At 48.1% G+C, this 19,790-nt stretch overlaps 1 protein-coding gene across 6 annotated transcripts in view; it reads right to left on the minus strand.

Annotated features, from left to right (window-relative positions):
- Positions 1-19,612, minus strand: part of SLC44A2 (solute carrier family 44 member 2 (CTL2 blood group)) — a 25,221-nt gene extending 5,609 nt beyond the window's left edge. For 2 of the 6 annotated variants that reach the window (XM_072602393.1, XM_072602390.1), the window contains exons 1-13: positions 19,492-19,612; positions 6,178-6,226; positions 5,758-5,831; positions 4,411-4,495; positions 4,114-4,198; positions 3,811-3,927; positions 2,691-2,751; positions 2,471-2,594; positions 2,127-2,210; positions 1,750-1,862; positions 1,301-1,432; positions 549-648; positions 201-293 (exon numbers count right to left, since the gene is read on the minus strand). In XM_072602393.1, coding sequence (XP_072458494.1) covers positions 201-293; positions 549-648; positions 1,301-1,432; positions 1,750-1,862; positions 2,127-2,210; positions 2,471-2,594; positions 2,691-2,751; positions 3,811-3,927; positions 4,114-4,198; positions 4,411-4,495; positions 5,758-5,831; positions 6,178-6,226; positions 19,492-19,528 — 1,154 coding nt within the window. In that variant the 5' untranslated portion in view covers positions 19,529-19,612. Of the gene's footprint in view, positions 1-200; positions 294-548; positions 649-1,300; positions 1,433-1,749; positions 1,863-2,126; positions 2,211-2,470; positions 2,595-2,690; positions 2,752-3,810; positions 3,928-4,113; positions 4,199-4,410; positions 4,496-5,757; positions 5,832-6,177; positions 6,227-7,243; positions 8,550-16,680; positions 16,875-19,491 lie in introns of those variants that run through there. The other 4 variants (XM_072602391.1, XM_072602392.1, XM_072602388.1 and 1 more) reach the window with 4 other exon arrangements.
- Between the last annotated feature and the right edge of the window lie 178 nt (positions 19,613-19,790).

The following is a 19,790-nucleotide window of genomic DNA, read 5'->3' on the forward strand; positions in this document are numbered from 1 at the left end:
CTACAGGTACATGGTGGGAGGCAAGTCCCTCATGCTCAAAGAAACCCCAACCCCATTCCTGAGGAGGGATCATGGCTAAGGGAAGATTCCAGACCCCTTCCTTCACTAAGGTCCCAAGGAAAGGGAAAGGAACGGAAGGTAGGAAAATGGACAAGTGGGCACAGGGAAGAATGGAGGGCTGGGAGTTAATAGTCGGATACACGGCAGTGCTGGCCCAGTAGGCAATGCAGAGGCAGAGGAGGAAAAAGGTAAAAATTGGGTAGAGCAGGGAAGTCATGACATAGCCCACAGCCCTGGGGAAGGAAAAAAAAAAGGGGGTTTAAGGTTAGAGATGTCTTTGTTGTGGAGTATCCTCAGCTTATCCCAAGTCCTACCTCCCCCCAGCACCTCTCTTGTTCCTCCTGGTCCCCTCTCCAGCCCCACTGCCCAGCTCCCTCCCCAATCCCCTCCAGCCTCTCCAACCCAGCTCCCTCCCCAATCCCCTCCAGCCCTGCCCAGCTTCTTTCTCTGCAGTGCCCCAGTTCCCCATTCACCACCAGCTCCCTTACCTGCTGGCCTCTTTGATGAGGGCAATGGCTATGAGGATACGCTTTCTCAGGAAGATGAGCAGGAGGATTATAATGAGCTCCAGCACACACAGGATGATCACTTTGGAGGGGGAGGAAGGAGGGTGAGCCAGCCCACCCACCCCATCCCCCACAGGAGGGAAGGAGCATAGAATCCCAGTGAATAAGGAGAGGACTGGAAGGGACTCAGATGTCACCAAAAGGAAGACCAGCTCCTTCACTTTTCAGATTGAGGGGTGGGGGAGGGGGGAGATAGAAGCCCAGAGAGATGGACTTGACCATTGTCACAAAGACAGTAAGCAAGGGCAACCAGGGCCTCTTTAACTCAGAGGCCTATGGTGGAGCAGATGGAGTATTTGGGGTGGGGGTGGGAGGGCCCTATCTTAGCAGTCCTGACTCTCTGGGCTCTGCTAACAGGGCCTGGAGCCAGGAACACCTGAATTCAAATCCAGTCTCAGGCACTTATTAGCGGTATAACCCTAGGCAAGTCACTTACCCTATTTGCCTCAGTCTCCTCAACTCTAAAATGGGGATAAAAATAGCACCAACCTCCCAGAGTGTATTATTTCACAAGATAATATTTGTAAAGCACTTAAAAACAGTGCCCAGCACAAAGCAGGTGCTAAAATGCTTGTTCCCTATTCCCCTAACAATAAAACTCAACGAGCAAATCTAGGGTAAGTGGGCGTGGGGCCAAAGAACTGGGGACTGGGGAACCAGATGTGTGCACTCACTGAAGGCCAGCCAAGTCTGCCTCAGGTGCAGATATACCCGGAAGTCAGTCTGGAAGCCCAGGTCGACAATGGAGACATCAGAGCCTGCTTCACCTCGGAGTCGGGCATACTCCATGTAGCAGTGAAAGATTCCTGGGGGAGAAGGAGGTAATAAGGTAGATTCTGGGATCCTGAGCTCCAGCTTAAAGGATTCTGTAAGCAAGGGGTAGACACCTCACCAGGAGTATCTTCTAAATAGAGCCTGCTGGAAGATATTAGGGGTTCTTGGGGGAGGGGGAAGAATCCACAGAGGAAGCAGAGTCCAGAAGGAGAGGGGGAATTGCAGGGACTGGAGAGTCTTAGGGAAGATTGGAGGACTTCAGAGAGTCTCTGGGGTGGAAGTCAGTTCTGGAACTGTCAGAGCTCTCTAGATGTGTGGAAGAGATGCTCCCCAAGTCCTGGGTCCTCACCATAGCCCAACACCAAGATGACCATTACTATCATAATCCAGATCATGATCCCAGCCAGGAAGCGAAGGAGGACGATGAAGATGAGGCTAAGAGCCATAGCAATCACCAGGCCACTGTGGGGAGTGGGGGGAGGAGTGGGTCAGACCATCATTCCCTCTTCCCAACTGCCTCCCCTCCCCCACAGAGACAGCTGGAGACAGGGAGAGACGCTGAGTCCCAGGTCTGGACCTTTTCCTTCCAAGGGAATGAGCAGCACAGGGACAATAAGAGAAAAGGCAGAGAGAAGTCAGGTCCTCACAGTCCCTCTCCCCATGGTCACTGCCCTAGAATTCCCCAAGGCTTCCCTACGAGGATAGGCAGCCTTGGAGCCCACTCACATGAGAATCCAATACCAGGATACAGTGTAATCCTCAAACACACGCATGGCCAGCTGCCTTGCCTCCAGCACCACATTTGCTTTCCTGGGGTAGTTTGGGAGGGAGAAGTCAGGGGGAAAAAAGAAGGGCAATATTTTGGAGAAGGGTGATGTCAACTCAGTCCAGCCCCACCAACCCTTCCCAAAGACCCTAAGAAAGGATCTGGTAATCAGGGAGAGTGAATCTGATCTGATCCAGGGAGCTCTCCTTCCCTCCCTTCCCTCCCCTCTGAAGGAAAGAGGGGAAACTGAGTCCTAGGGAAGAGAGAAAGAAGGCCCCAGAAGCTCAGGGCACCCTTTCCTCACTTGGCTCCCTCCACCAGCTCCGACACGTTTCTCTTCTGGCCATGGCCATCATCAAATGTGGTCTCATTGCCCACAGTGATCACACCTTTGTGAGTCTCAATGGCAGGGAGGCATCTACGGGCCACTGTTGGAGAGGATAGTCAGAGATCAGAGTCTACACCCTGACCCCTCTGACTCAGAAGCACAGTTCCACAGTCCCTTCCCTAGTTCCAATACTCACAAGGTTTACTGGGTGTGAGCACCGCAGGGCAGTCTCCATCCCTAAGAACCTCGACTGGATTCTGGGGGAAAATGGGGAGAGGAGATGAAAAGGGAGGAGCCAGGCTGCCAGTGAGTCCCATTCCCCCCCACAGCCCCACCCCTCAGCCTCTCTCAACCCCCAAGGCCAGCCCCTAAGGACCAGGTCATAGAATAATAACATTTAAAGCTGAAAGACCCTTTAGAAGCCATTTAGAGGAAAGGGCATGCAGCAGCTCTCAGGTCTTTTAGACCTGAGACTTACATTCTGGCCTCACTATGTTGTATAAGCCTGAGCAAATTACTGACCCCCTCAGGAGTCTCTGTTTCCTCATCTGTAAAATGAAGATGATGGGCAGCATGGAAACTGGTTTTCTATTTTAGGAACTAGTTTAGTTTCAAAGTTAGGAAAGTGGCCTGGTGACCCTAGACTATCACTTCACCTCAGTGCCCCAGGGTTTCACTCGAAGACTAGAAATTGCAGAAGGAAGGATGAGCTACATTAGGAGAATTTCCCCAGTTTCCTGACACCAAAGAAGTCACAAGGTCTAGAGACAGACAAAAATGAGAATACTGACATCACCTACATCATAAGGTACAGGGTGAAGAAAACTTGCTAACCTCAAACACCCACTATGCAGATTGGGCTTACTCATATTTATTTAGTCTGACTCCTCCCCCCCCACCCAGAATACATTTTACAGATACAGGAACTCAGGCCTATGGAAGGGAAGTGAACTGCCAAGTTCACTGGAGTCAAAAGAAGCATAGACAGAACTGGAAGGGACCTTAGAGGACATATAGTCCAACTCTTTCATTTTTTTTTTAATGTATGAGGCACAAGACACTTAAATGACTTGCCCAAGGTCACACAAGTCTAGTAAAAATCATGGGTTGGATTTGAACTGAAAGTCTGTAAGTGCTCTTTTGCCTCAACGGTTAGTAAGAAATAGACCTGGGATTCATACCTGGGACTCAATTCCAGGTACTTTTTCCACTCCAATCCCCTGCCTCTCAGGTCAGACTCTCAGACCCTTTTGCCCTCATCCTGGACAATGAAGCTACTTTCCTGGTAGGTTCTCACCTCCCTCTGACCCAAATACCTTCTTGACTTTGCCAAAGCCTGGAACACAGAACTGTTTATAATACTCGAGATCCTGGGGGCGGGTATAGGCTTGGAGATAGGTAAGATATCGGGAAGGACACTTCTCCACGCAGGTCTGGGGGGAGAAATGGAATTAAGACCAGGTACTATTTTCTCTCCAGCCCATACCAGACCCTGTGGCCACCACCCGCTGACCTGGCCCAGGGATTCCTTCTGGGTCCTGTCATGCCGCCCCCCCCCCCCCCCCAGTAGAAACAGGGCCAGAAAAGGGGGGCCCAAGTCTGGGGTGTGTTTGGGTCACCTGTGGAGTTGGGCACTGAAACTCGAGGAGCACCAAGGGACTAGCACACTTCAGAATGTTGAAGTAAAACAAGAAAGGCTTGTTCCTGGAAGGCATTGCAAGGGATGGGGGAGGGAATCAGTCCTAGTGCAGTGATAGGTTCCCCTCCCCCCCATAAATGGCAGAGAACTCAGGACTTCCCTCCCCCACCATAGGCCAGCCTGCTAAGATAGAGGTTGAAATGGCCTAGGGGCCAAAGTCAGGGGAAATGAGGAGCCAGGATTGGGGGGCAGGGGCGGGATAGGGAATAAGACTTACTCATTAGGTGTCCCCTTCTGCCCACAGAACTGTCCACGGCTGTCTGTAGGATAAATCACCTTTCGGGGGTCTCCATGGGTCCAGGCTGCAGAGAAGTCAAAGCTACTGAGTTCAATATACCCTACCCCTCTCCAGCTGTCACACCACCACCATGCCCCCCCCCACCCCAAAGGCTCAAGTCACTGGCTTTGGAATCAGGACCTGTCTATTGGGCCTTTATACTAAGGGGAAGGGTGGTGAGGAAGACCTAAAAAAGAAAAGCTAAGTGACTTATTCTCTCTAGCCTCAGGATCCCCAAGATTTCAAGCTAAAAGAGCTTGAATGAGGATAGAATCATAGAATTTCAAGCTAGAAGAGCCATTTAAGATTTTGTAGCCCAATCCCCTCCCAAGGGGTTTGCCTTGGTCACATACAGGATGGGTAGGAACAGAAAACAAAATGCAAATCCAAGGTCCTCTGACTTGGAAGCCATCAATCTCACCACTGTCTCCTACTGCCTCCCTCTCAGGGTTGATGCGAACATAGTACTTAGTGAACCCCAAAGCACTTTAGAAATCTCATCTCATCTCATATCTCTCTCTCTCTCTCTCTCTCTCTAATTAGCCACACTGCCCACTGTGCATTCCACAAGTGACCTCATGCCTACCGTATCCTTCCTCAGCCCTGCCTCCTGAAACCCTTCCTATTGTTCAAGGCCCAAATCTGGTGCCATCTCTAATGTGAAGTCTTTCCTGTTCCCTTCAGATTCAAGTAATCTCAGTTCTCACTGTCATCTAACTCAGTCTCCCCTTTTGCCTTTAATATACATTTGGGAGCCATCTCTAGTTGTCCTGATCTATATCTGGCCACTGGACCCAGATGGCTCTGGAGGAGAAAGGGAGGCTATTGACTTTGCACAGCCCTCCCTCACTTCAATCCAATCCACTTGCAAGTCATGACATCTCCTTCCTGATGTCATGGTCCTCTTTGAGAAGGAAGACCGAACAACAACATACATATACATACATACCCACTCTAGCAGTGCGTGTACTGTACACTGCAGTCCCTTAAGAATAACTGTCTTTTGCCTTTCTTTGCATCTGCACTTAGTACAGGGCCTGGCATAGAGGAGGCACCTAAAAAATGCTGCTTGCCTGACCAGTTCACATCTTTATACAACTGTCTCTTTAAACTGTAATTTGCCTGCAAATTTTTCACCTTTAATATTCCTCAGCACTGAGCATAGGGGATTCACAAGCACACAGTAGGTGCTTAAATGTCTGCTGAGTTGAATCATTTTTACCCCTCAGAAAATCAAATACACAAAACTGCAGAATCATGCCCTGGATTGTGGCTTCCCCCACGTACCTATAATACCCACTGCCACATACCCCACGATGGCTATGAATAGGGCCACGCAGCAGATAACATCGGTGCAACCCCTGAAAAGGAAAAGGAAATCAGGTCCAGACAATCCTGAGAGAACTCCTCACCTTCCCCCCCACACCCCCAAAAAAATAATGGTCAGGGATAAGGCAAGAGAGCTAGGAAACACAGAAAACACAGCATGCTAGAGGGATGGGGCCCATAGACCGGAAAGGGGGATAAAAAGCTGTTGGATGAGAAAAGAATTGAGGTAGGGAAGAGCCAAGCAAGACCCAAGGGAACTAGGGTATTGAGAACAGATCATGGACAGATGCTGGAAGTCAGGTGGACTAAAGAGCAGGGAGAGGCTAAGCAGAAGGGAGCTGGAGATCCTTCCCCTCCCCCCATCAGAACCAATCTCACCTGTTGTAAATAGGGCCCTTGAATGTTGGGTCATATTTCTGAGGCGTTCCTGAGAAACACACCCCAAAGCCCAGTCAGGGAAACCAGTGGCCTCAACCCCTCCCCACTTCTGGCCCTGAGTGACCCAGAACCAGGACTGTCTGGCCAAAACTTCCTAACAGCATCCTAATGATATCCCTTCTCCAAGATTTCTCCTTAAAATTTTCAGCAGTGAGATTGCTGGGGTTACTCCCTAAAAAATGGAAAGAGGAATGGGGGGGCGGGTGTCCCAGAGGGCCTGGTTGATAAACATGGGGCAGCCAATACAGAATGACAAGCTCCACTGTCTCCCATACACAGATCTCCAACGTCTTGTCAAACCCCCTTAGGGATTCAAAGGACATTAATTACTAACATTACCTTAATTAACACAATTCCCCCCCACACACACAGAGCTACTCAAGTCAAGGAAGTAGGGGAGGGGAACACAGCCCAGGAGAGGTTCCACTGGGCCTGGCTGAATGTAAAGCCAGAACAATTCAGACCCGCTACCCACCCACCCAGTGTCTGCTGGCCCTGGTGCCCATATTGGACTTGCAATGAGCACTTCCACGATGCGCTTAGCTATACTTCTGAGGGGAGGGAAAGAAATAGGCGGGGGAGCAGTAGGAGAAGAGGAGGCAGGGACCAAGGCGAGCCAAGAAGGGCTCAAACAGGCAGCACCATCACCCGCCCCCGCGCCTTGGCCCCAGTGCTGACTCCCGCTGCATTTGGAGATCCAGAGGGGGGAGCTGCTAGAGAGCACGAGGCTAGGCTTAAGTCAAGGGGCTCAGACGCCCCAGAGCATCTCCAGGCCCGCCCCGCCCTTACACACACCAGGGAGAGTTGCCAGTGGGAAGGGGACAGGATGAAGAGGGGGGTTCAGCGCAGCCCAGAGATTAGCGCACCCCACAGCACATTCCGTCCTGCATTCCTGGACCCAGCGGCGCTGGAGAGTACTGGGGGATCTGTGGCAAGCCCAGCCAGCTGCCTTCGGGGCAGAGGAAGAGGCTGGGGGTGCGGAGGGCCAAGGGGGCTATCCACCTACCATGCTGGCCGTAGTAGTGCTGCCGGTCGCCCCCCATCCTGGCTCTGCCTCTGGTCCGAGGCCCCTTCCCGGGTTCCCGGCCCCTGGCCGGTCAGCTGGCAGGAGGTAGTCCAATGAGAGACTTTACCCAGAGGATCCAACCGGTCTAACCGGTCCCGATTAGCGACTGCTTTTCCCCGCCCCGCGGTGCTCGACTAGGCGACTTGTGCCCCCACCCCCTAAGCTCTCCTGGGAGGTAGCCACAGCCCAGTGAAAAGGGTCGGGTGGGGCCGGGGCGGTGGCCGAGCTGAGAGAGGGGCCTCTCCGGGGCGGGGTCAGGGGAGGAGGAGGAGGCGGGGCGGGGGAGACGAGGGGGCAGCTGCTCCTGTCACTTATGCCCGGACCCGCGGGGGCAGGCGGCAGCTTGGGGCCTCGGAGATGGTCTGAGCTGGAAGAGCCCTAGAGAATCATCCAGTTCAACTCCGTCATTTCGTTTGTGGGGAAACTGAGGCTCAGAGAAGAAAAGAAAAAGAGCAATATCCCTTATCTCGTGTCCGGGCGTGAAAATCATAGTCTAAGGTCCCTTCTAACACTTAACTTCCCACAAGGTTGGAAAGACTGGGGTGGAGGAGGGGACATATTTTGGCTTCTCGTGGGACATGTGCCAGGCTCCCCACACACACTTGTCAGATTCCTCCTACATTCCCACGGGAAGGCTGGGGGCCATCAGAACTTCCCAGCGCCCCAGCTTGGTAGACAGCCCCAACTGGACCTGAAAGTGCCTGTTCCAGGTTTAAGTGAAGGCGGAGGCAAGACCAGGGAAAGTACTTTGTAAACTGAGAAGGGCGGTGCGTGTGTAAAAAGAGGTGCTTATGTTCAACTACTCTTTGATCTCCAAGTATAAGTAGTTAATCCACGGAACTGTCTTAAACACGTCTCCTTCCATCTAGTCCCTCTTCTCTCCTCCTCCATTCTAATAGGATCACAGGATTTAAAGTTGGAAAGTCTGGACCTTGTAGTTCCACTTAGCTAAACTCCTTTATTAAATGAGAGACTGAAGTCCAAAGTGAAATGACTCACCCAAGGTCACACAAATCATGAGGATCAGAGCCAAGATTCAAATCTAGGCCTCCGGATTCGAAATTCATATTTCTCTGCCCATTTTCTCCCCCTCTTCAATCCATCCTACACTGATTTCTGAAGAAGGAATCAGTCCAGTTAAGATCCTACTCAAAAATCTTCAGTGATTCCTGAATGCCTACAGGTTAAAATCCAAATTCCTCAATTGGGTATTCAAGACCCCTGATCTGGCCCCTCCCGCTTTTCCAGTCTTATCTCCCACTCATTCACAGCCTCCCTCCCTAAAAATCTACATTTAAGTGAAATTGTACAAGTCTTTTTTATTCCCCACCCAAAAACATCCCATCTTTTAGAACTAAGATCTTAGATCCATCTGAAGTATCTCCTTTGGTTCCCTTTTTAAAGCCCAACTCAGGGGCCAATATCTTCAGGAAGTCGGGGAGCCTTCCCAGCCAGTAGAGCCCTCCCTCCTCTGCTCTCAATTTGGGTTTTTATATCTCTCATATACTCACCCCATTCTGGCTTGCACTATAGTTATGCCATCCTATACTATAGTTCTCCTCTCTCTCTCTCTCTCTCTCTCTCTCTCTCTCTCTGCCTTACTGCACACAATAAGCATTTAATAAATGGTGGTAGAATTGAATGAAAGGAAATCATGAGATCATAGATTTAGAGCCAGAAAGGATCTCAGAGGCCATCTACTTCAACCCACTCATTTTACAGAGGAGGAAACCGAGGCTTGGAAAGGTTAAATGATTTGTCCAATGATACAGTAAGCAGCAGAACCAGGATTTGAATTTAGGCCCTCTCACTGCAATTCTCCTTTTTTCTTTGGGGTTTGTGGTCAGGGTAAAGTCACATAACCAGAGTCACACAGGTAGCATCTGAGGCTGGATTTGAACTCAGGTTTTCTTGACTGCAGGACCAGGGCTTTGTCCACTGCACCACATAGTTGCCCTAAATTCTCCTTTTTTATACAGCTGCCAAAAAGACCTCAGTGAGTAACTGAGGATTGTAGTATAAAGAGTACTGCTCTTGGCATGAGAAGACTTGGATTTGAGCATTCCCTTTGACACTTATCAGCCTTGTGATTCTGGGCAGATCAGATGTTCTGTGACTTTAGACCAGAGCAGAGATGCCTGTTTTGAAAGCTGGGTGGGACAAGGAGCCACAGAGGAGGCTAGCACGTGGTAAAATGGAAAGAACACCAGATCTGAGTCAGAGACCTGGGCTCAAGTCAACTTGCCTCAGTTTCTAATTCTGTAAAAAATTAGGGACTCAAAGGTCCCTAAAGATCCTATAAGTTCTATTCAACCCAGATCAGAGGTCCAATTTGCCTAGACAGAAGTGAAGTCTGTGTGTGTGGCCTTATCTCATGGGATGGGAAACCACAGAGAGGCCTGAGCATGGGCAAAGGTCACATCCTTCCTGTGACCAACAGGCAGCAGCTGCTTAGTGGACACTTACACCACAATAAGCTAGCATGTCTCTAAAGGAAGATAGATCTCTCCTGACCCAACTCATTCTTGTGGGGACTCACGTTACTGATTAATCAGTCTCCTATATGGTTGACTTTTCTACTTCAAAACTCCCCTCTGAATGGTTTATTTGCATATATTGTTGGGAAGACATGTCTTGATTCCCCACTTTAGAGACAGAAAGGACCTTAATTCAGTCCTCTTATTTTACCAAGGAAACGGAGGCAAAGGAAGAGGATAGGACACAATAAAGATCACAGTCTGTAAGTGGGAGCATTTCTTCCAGCTGTGTATTTTTACTCTAGAAAAGATCTCTCTTCCCCTTCTTCTCAGAGCTTAGCACAGTACCTGGAACACAGTAGGAGCTTAACAAATCTTTTTATTGAAAGATATTGGAAGAAAGGAAATAGGAAGTTCTAGTCCTCAGGCGCCTTCAGAGACTCCAATGGAATCAGTTGAAGATCAAGAAGAAATCAAACCTCTTCCCAATAGAATATATTAGGCAGAGACCAGTTCATTTTTGTCTTTATCCCTAAGTGCCCAGGACAGAATCAGAAACATATCAGTGGATACAGCTTGGGGATGGGATTTGTGATCTCATTAGTATAGGAAACTCCTACAATGAGGAAACGCCCTCCACCAATACAGGTTAGTACCTTCTCTACAAATAAGAAGTATCTTCTATGGAACTTTTAGAAGAGTAGTTTGGAAGCACTGAGAGGTTAAGTAATTTGCTGAGGATCACACAGCCAATAAGTCAGAGGTAGGACTTGAACCCAGGTCTTCCTGACTTTGAGGAAGGTTCTTTACCCACTGGACAGCTAAGTGGCTCAATGGATAGATAAGACTGTTGGTCCTAGAGTCAGGAAGACCTGAGTTCAAATCCCAGGCTCAGATATTTACTAGTTATGTGACCCTAAGCAAGTCACTTAACCTTGTTTGCCTCAGTTTCCTCATCTAAAATAAACTGGAGAAGGAAATGGCAAACTACTCCAGTATCTTATCCAAGGAAACCTCAAATGCAGTCACAAAGAGTTGGACTTAATCCTGAACAACTCTATCCACTACAGCAGATACATATTTATCACATTCAGATAGAGAGGGATCTTGGAAAGCTGCATATTGACTTAGAAAACCACAAATTTACATCATCTCTGTTCTACTATATTTTAAAAAAAATTGTGAAATATTTCCCAATTATATATTAATCTGGTTCTGACTGCATTAGGGAGTGTAGCAGACCCAATCTGACACCTCTGTTTTACGTCATTCCTCCTCTCTTCTGGTATTTAGCAGGCACTTAAAAAATGCTTGTTGACTGATATGTTGAGTCCCAGTCCTGATCCCAGTACCAACAGGGTGGTGTCTGTAGACACTAAGATGGGGGAAGAAGTAACAATGAACTGCCACACACACAGTATTAACAGAGGTGTAGGGGAATGAATTCAGTAGTCCTAACCACAACACTTTCTCTCTCAAACACCTACATTCTGCTGAGCTAACTATGATTGCTTGAACCTGGAGATATGTAAGGAGTGAGGCAAAGCATCCTAAGGAACTCTTTGGAGAGGCAGGACAAAAGGACTCTGTGCGTGACTGAACAGTGGGGAAAGAAAAGGGCAATGAAGGCCATGGCTGTGGGTCCAGGGCTGTGGCTGTGGGCCCCCTTAGCTAGCCAGGCAAGGTACAAATAGAAATATTATAACTCACCCAAAAATAGCCATACTGAGGTTTCTCTAAATAGTCACTTTACAATCCTGTGGGTGGCCACTCACTCTAAGAATGTAGTGTCCATTGAGGTCGGGAGTCCAGCCCTACATGGAGCCCGGGTCTTCCAGATAATCATCCTATTGAGTGGGACTTGACCCCAAGGGAAGACCTGAAAAGACATCTTTCTGCTATATTTACAAATAGATATTGACCAGACAGTTAACAGAGGTGACTACAGTTCTTCATTTCTGCAATAGGGACTAATAAATCCCACACCGTCTCCTCCCCCTCCCATGAGGATCTCACTTTCCACCTTCAGGTGGAGGAGGGGAGAGGGGAAGGAAATGAGGCCAGGGGCCAGGAGCTCCCTTTTCTCTCTGATTTTACTTTTCAAAACCCCTTTCTGGTCATGCCCCATAATCTTCTCCACAGCTACAGTACAGAGATTCTGAAAACTTTTTATTGTTATTGTAAATCCCAAGGGCAATTCAGGGAGGCCAGGGGACTTCACAGAACGCTTTCAAATGCATAAAATAAAATTTGTAGAATTACAGTGGAAACCAATTATACTGAAATACTGTAAACAAGAAATTTTTTTTTTAAGAAAGAAAAACTACATAACCAAACCCAATGCAATCAAGATTCCTAGGGATGCAGGAAACTGGGAAAGAATTTTTGCAGCTAGTATCTGTGATAAAGGCCTCATTTCTAGAATATATAGAGAACTGAGTCAAATGTACAAAAATACAAGTCATTCCCCAATTAATAAATGGTCAAAGGATATGAACAGACAGTTTTCAGTGCAAGAAATTAAAGATACCTATAGTCATATGAAAAAATGCTCTAAATCACTATTGATTAAAGAGATGCAAATCAAAACAGCTCTGATGTATCACATGACACCTATCAGATTGGCAAACATGACAGAACAGGAAGATGATAAATGTTGGAAAGGATGTGGGAAGAGTTGGAACACTAATTTATTGCTGGTGGAGCTGTGAGCTGATCCAGCCATTCTGGAGAGCAATTTGGAACTATGCCCAAAGGACTACAAAAATGTGCATACCCTTTGACCCAGCAAATATCTCTTCTAGGACTCTTCTAGGACTTCTAGGATTCCCCAAGAGATCATAAAAATGGGAAAGGGTCCCACATGTACAAAAATATTTATAGCAGCACTCTTTGTGGTGGCCAAAAACTGTAAGTCAAGGGAATGCCCTTCAATTGGGGAATGATTAAATGAATTATGGTATATGAATGTAATGGAATACTATTGTGCTATAAGAAATGATGAACAGGAAGACTTCAGAGAGGCCTGAAAAGATTTATATGATCTGATGCTGAGCAAAAGGAGCAGAACCAGGAGAACTTTGTGCACAGCAACGACCACAGTGTGCGAGAGTTTTTTCTGGTAGACTTGGAACTTCATTGCAATGCAAGGACTTAAAATTCCCAATGGTCTTTTAAGGCAAAATGCCTTCCATATCCAGAGAAAGAACTATGGAATTCAATCTCAGAATGCAGCAGATCATTTTTTTGTGTGTGTGTATTACGTTTTGGTTTGTTATATGATTTCTCCCATTCATTCCAATTCTTCTACACAGCATGACTATAGTGAAAATGTATTTAATAGGAATGTATGTGTAGAACTTATATAAAATTGTATGCTGTCTCGGGGAGGGAGGAGGGAAGCAGGGGGGAAGAAGGGAAAAAAAATTTAAGTTATATGGTAGTGATTGTAGAACACTGAAAATAAATAAAATTAAGAAGAAGAAAGAAAGAAAAACTAATTCACAAACCTCCAGATTAACTAGATCTAGTCTGGCAAAGTAGAAGTGGCCCTTCACTCCAAGGCCAACCCTACTTATACCCTGGATTCTGTCCCCTTTCTTAGCTCATCTCCTTCTCATCTTCTCTGGCAACTTGCTCTGGTAATTATCCCTTCTCTAATTTTCAATCTCTCCATTTTGCCTACTTCTTTGCTGTCTACAAACATGGCCAAGTCTCTGCCATCCTTAAAAAAAAAAACACCAAAAAAACCTTTCACTTGACGCTGCCATGCTTTTCAGGAGTAGGGAACCTGCCGAACTTGAGGATCTAGAGGGCTGAAGGTGGCTCAAGGCCCCAGTTTCCCTACCCCTGTCCTAGATCTTCCCCCTCTGAAGGGAAACTCCTAGAAAGAGCTCTCTATCCCTCCACTCTCACTGGCTTTTCAATCCCTTGCAATCTGGCTTTCACTGTCATCGCTCAACTGAAATGTCTCTCTGTAAAATCACCAGTGATCTATTATTTGCCAAATTCAGATGACCCTTTTCTCACTCATCCTTCTCAGTTTCTTGGCAGCATTTGACACAGTTGACCACCCTCCTACCAGACTGTCTTTTGAGACACTTTTCCCTTGAATATTCTCCTACCTGTTTGGCCAACCTCTCTCATTTGCCTTTGCTGGTTCATCACCATCCATGTATGGCCCTCTGTGTGTGGATTTACACCACAGGGCTCAGTCAGAGCCCTCTTATCTCTTAAATCTAAGTTCCTTTCTCACAGACTCAGCAGCCTATAGGACATTTCCAGTTGGGATTTGTTGAGACCTCTCCAACTCAACATGTCTACAAAAGAACTCATGATCTTTTCCCCTAAACCTTCTCTTCTTCCTAACTTCCCTTGCCTTTCTCTGCATCAAACAGTCACCACCCTAGTTTAGGTCTCTGATTCCATTACCTCTCATTCCACTAGCTGGAGAAAAAAGTCACAGCTCCCCACTGGAATACAAGGCCTTCTACCACCTCACTCCCATCCAGCCTCATCTCTACTTCACTTCAAATACTGTCTCCTTGATTCCACAGCCTATTGATCCCTCAGCCTTGCATCTTTCCTCTTTCCAGGTGACCCCCTCCCCCCCACCTCAGATCATCTCCCCAAAGTAATTTCCTTAAAGTCATCACTCTTCTTCAAAAACAAAACCCCAGTAGCTAGCTTCCTCTTGCCTCCAGGACAACATACACAATCTTCAAGGTGGGATTTAAAACCCTTAGCCATCAGACCCTAGCCTACCCTCTTTGGCTTACTGCAGCCTCTCCTCATCCCTGTGCCAAACTGGCCTATTTGTTATTCCTCACATACAACATTCCATCACCCCTCAATTGGACTCAGCCCAGGCGTTCCCATACTTGGAACTTCCACTCAAAATACCTAACTCCCTTTCGGACTCATTTCAAGCACGGCTTCATAAACTTCCAGGGAGTTTATCTTGATTCTCTTTCAGTTTCTAGTAACCTTTCCTCCCCCCAGTAATTACTTTGTATATACTTATCTGTATCCAAAGTGGTTCCCTATCTTCCCAAGGAGAATGGAAGTTTCTTAACAATAAGGATTCTTTTGCTTTGGTTTTCATAGCAGCCCCTAGGGGACCCTCATAAATAATTCCCGTTGAATGGACATTTGTGTGATGTATTGATTTGTGCCTACTCTCCCCCAGCCCTCAACCTCAGAGAATACCTGTACTTCAAAGGGAGATGAGACCATGACATAAGAGCAGCCCAGACTTGAGAATGGCCATTAAAATGGAAAAGACAAGGGATGGAGAAACTACCTACAAATAGTTCTCTTTTCTTATCTTGTCTTATCCACTTCCAGGGCTTCAGTTATCTAAAACTATGCAGATGAGTTCCAGATTTATTACCAGCATGACCAACCTCTCCCTGAATTCCAACTGCTTTAGTGGCACGTCTCTCTAGAAGTGTGGAAAGCAGAATTTGTCATCACCCCAAACCTGCCCCTCCCAATAGTTTTTCCATTTTTATCGTTGGCACAGACATCTAGGCCTGAAACTTTTTAAGATAATAATAGTTAACATTTATAGAGCACCTACTATGTGCCAGTCACTCTGCTAAGTAGGTTACAAATACCTTATTTGATCCTCACAACAACCCTGTGAGACAGATGCTAGCTACTATTATCCTCATTTTACAGGAACTGGGACAAAGGAGCAACTTGCCTAGGGTCTCACAATTAGTGGGGGTCTGAAGCCAGATTTGAGCTGAGTCTTCCTGACTCCCGGCAGCAAGGTGTTAAAATGGATAGAACACTGGACTGGGAATCAAACTCATCATGAATTCAAATGTGACCTCAGACACTAGCTGTGTGACACTGGCCAAGTCACTTAAACCTATTTGCCTCAGTTTTCTCATCTGTAAAATGAGCTGGAGAAGGAAACAGCAAGCCATTCCAGTATCTTTGCCAAGAATACCCCCCAAAAAAGGTCATGAAGAGTCAGATGTGACCAAAACAACTGAACAAAAACAACGTCCTGACTCCAGGCGCTTGTACTCTATCTACTGCACCACTATCCTTGACTCTTTCCTGTCCCTCACCCCTACACATTCAAACAGTTGCCAAGACCAGTGGATCTTATTTTCAAAATATCACTTGTCTCAGTCCCCTCCTCAGCTCTCCTAAGGCTCCCAATGATAGTTTAGGGCAGCCTTACTCTCTCACTGTATTATTCAAATAAGCTCCTAACTATATTCTTGGATTCCAGTCTGTTCTCCCTAATCCATTCTCTGGGATACCTGGATAAGCTTCCAAAAGCACTGCTCTATTCATGTCTCTTCTCTATTTAAAAACAAGCAATGGCTCCCCATTGCCCAGATAAATAAAGTAAAATCTCCTGACTGCACTTCAAGGCCTCCAACAACATTCTGACTCAAATTTACCTGCCCATTTTCATCCCTTCCTACTCTCTTTGCCTACTGTGCCCAGGGTTTCATTCCCTCCTTACCCCTCCACTGCTACTCCTTCTTTTTACACATCTTCAATCTTTCGCCCTGAACTGGCTCCTTTCCATCAGCCTACAAACAAGCTCCAGTCTCCTCCATCCTGAAAAAAGCCTTGCTTTAGCCCTTTCTTTACAGCCAAGACCATTTCCCTCCTCCCCTTCACCACCAAACTTCTGGAAAAAATCGACTAATCCCGATTTCCTTGACACTCACTGTCTCCGTCTCTGAAATAAATGCCTTTCACTCTCTCCACTACTGAAATCACATTCAAAGGTCACCAGTAAAGTTCCAAGAGCTGAATTCAGGGGCCATTCTTCCCCAGTCTTCCTGAACTTCTTCGAAGGATCCGACACTGGTAACCCCAGAATCCTCCTTGGGTAGAAAAGGACCACGCTGCAGATTCTTCTCTTACCTTTCTTCCTGGGTCTCCTCATCTTCTTCCCAACACCCTTCATGTGGGTGTTCCCCAAAACTCCGCCTTCTTTTTTATCTCTAGCCTCTCTCTCTGAGTGATCTCATTCACTCCTACAGCTTCAAGGCTGAGGCAGCCGAAATTCCAATCTCCCAACCAGATCTCTCTCCTAAACTCCAGACCTGTATCTCCCAAGTGCCTAAAAGAAAAACTCTCCAGAATATTTAGCCACGCCTAAAACTCAAACAAGTCCAAAACCAAGCCATAAATTGACTCCAGAGACCAAATTTGGTCCAGATCTCAGATTAGAAGATTTAGATTCATATTCTGGCTACTACCCTCAATAGATGTACAACTCTGGGCAAAGCACTGACCATTCTTTTCCTCATTTTCTTCCATTTGTAATATGAAGATGAAAAGCAATGTGTAATGGATAGAGAGCTAACCTCAGAGTCAGGAACACCTGGGACCCAATCTTGTCTCTGAAACATACTGGCTGTGTGATTCCTGGGCTAACCACCTAACCTCTAGGGGCCCCAGACACTTTGCTAAGTGCAAAGTAGATACTGAATTCACATGTCCCAAACCAAAATAAGAACACTAGCTCTTCTCTATGACTTTACTATTTTTGTCAGTGATGAGAGCAATAACCCAGCCTCATATTTTCAAACCTTAGGGTTATTTTTGACATTTCCCTCTCCCTCTTCTCTTAGATTCAGTTACCAATCCCTGACAAGTTCACACTTGCAACACCTATGCCTGGAATGTCCTTCCACTTTCTTCCTACTAAATTCTCAGTCATTGATCTCAAATGCCTCCTCTTCCATGAAGCCTTGCTTCCTTGATTTCACCTCCACCCTTTTACATCCTCAGACCTCACCATATAATATTGTATAATACAGCTTATGTACTGTTTCATTCTCCAACTACCCTTGCCTCCATGAGGCATTTCAAGATTGAGAATAGTGTTCCATAAATAGTAGGTATTTCCTAAACGTCCTTTCAATCAGCAAGCACTTATTAAGTACCTTCTATGTACCAGGCTCGGTTAGGTGTTAGGGGATACAAATTGCAAAGTGAGGCAGTCTTTGCTTAGTTAGATTCTGGACAGAAAAAGAAAAAGAAAGAACAGAGCAGGGAGAGACATCAGCCTGGTCACCCTCCCGAGCAGATCAGTTAGCCAGCAGTTTCCAGACTTAGGGAGACAGAGAGGATGGGAGTGAGGGGTGTGGCCAGAGATTCCTCTCGAGCTTCAGGCTATTCAAGAACCAGGCCTGGCGCCCACCCGCTTCTTGAAGCGCAGCTTTATTTCTCTCCGGGTACATAGAAACCTAAAGGACAGATCCTAAGTCATCCATTTCCCCTTCGAAGGCGTTGGTTCACTCCAAACACATAGGTGGCTAATTCCCGCAGTCTTTCCCCCAAATTCTGCAGGCCGAGGTCTCAACCCCACCCAAATCAGCCTTTCTGTTTCTGTGCGATAGCCTAAGACCGGTTTCCGCAGTCACACCGCCCTGGCCCTGTGGGCACAGATGCCTACCAGATCCGCCTACCAGACCCACCACCAACCCTCTCCCACACATTCCCAGTCATATCCATCCCCAAACTCGAGATCCGTCCTTTTCTATTCCCAGCCTAGGACTAGATGCCCTGAGAAGGGGTGCTGAAGTCCTCTCCCAGCCTATTTAGGGCTCTGAGAACCTCGATGCTAAAAATACCCCAGCTGCTAAGGCTTTCGCTCTCGGGTTCCGTGAGAACCGTAAGAAGACCAATCCAGCAGCCCAAGGAAAGAGGCCGAGGATGGCAGGGGGGGCGGGGGGAGAAGGGAAGGAGAAGTAGTTGGGTGGGGGGAGGGTAGTGTGTGTGTGAATGGGGCACTAATAGCTAGATCGAATCTGGGAGCAGACGCAGACACCCCTCCCCCAGTCCACTAGTAACATCTCGCCCCACCCCCGCATCCACTGACACAAGCAGTGTGTCGTCTTCCTTCCCCCACCCCCCACGGTCCCCTCCCCCTCCCAGGCCCGGAAACAGAGCTAAGCACACAAACGACCGGAGAGGGTCCCCAGGGGAGTCTGTTTGGGCGGAGGGTTGTGGGCGCCACGACCCTCCTAGCCTTGCTTTTACAGGCTGACCTGCCTCCAGCTGCCATTTGCTGCTTCATCGCTTCCTCCCTCTCCCCTCTCCCCCATCCCTGGGGGCTCCTTGGCCCAAGCTTCTGTGCCTGGCCTCCGGAGTTGGAAGTTTACCAATTGTTTCCTGTCTCCATCCTGCTCCGCCTCCCTCCCCTCCCGAGTTCCCCGGCGGCGGGTCAGGACTCTGGGGACCCCTGGCAGCCACCGCCTAGCTCTGGGGCTTCCTTTGTCTCCTCCGCCGCCTCAGTTTCCCTCTCAGGGCCAAGGGGGAAAGCCTGACATCAGCTGACGGGCCCGCGAGGCACTAGGGTTCAGGATTCCAGTTTCCTCGGCTCCGAGACCCAAGGCGAGCCCAGGGTCCCAGCTCCCTTTCTCTGGGCAGCTCCCAAGCGGCGCAGATAACGGGCCCCTTTCCGCAGCGGAGCATGCGCTAGCAGGCAGGGACTGGGGATGCGGGTGTCTCGGCGAGCTCCTCCAGGAACCCCCGGGCTGTCCACGTGTCTCAGACAACTGGGCAGAAACGAACCTGGCACTCCGGACCCTTCTCCCCCATCACTAGCCCTGGGTACCCCCGAGGTACAGCCCTGCCTCCATTCCAGCGCAGTAGAATGGCACACACACACACCGACACACACGCCGACACACACACGATCGAGAATGGGGGACTGGATCTTACCGTAGGAGCCTTCAGACTCCTTTCGGCCATCCTCCATGATGGGGGAGGCAAGGGGCGCAAAAACCGGAGGCTGCCCCAGCCCTGGCTGGTAAGAGCAAGAGGTGGCGGGAGTCTAAGTGATGCTGCCCGCCCCCTGCGGCCCCTCCAATGAGAAGGGGGAGCGGGCGGGGGCGGGGGAGGAGCCCAGGACGGACTGGGGCCCATCCCTAATTTACAATGTCGGTGGAGGAAGGGGCTTAGAAATCACCTGATTGTACAATCTTAGAATGCCAGAATAAGGATCTTCTCAGGACGGACAA

Source organism: Notamacropus eugenii, chromosome 4 (assembly GCF_028372415.1).
Source record: "Notamacropus eugenii isolate mMacEug1 chromosome 4, mMacEug1.pri_v2, whole genome shotgun sequence".
NCBI lineage: Eukaryota > Metazoa > Chordata > Mammalia > Diprotodontia > Macropodidae > Notamacropus > Notamacropus eugenii.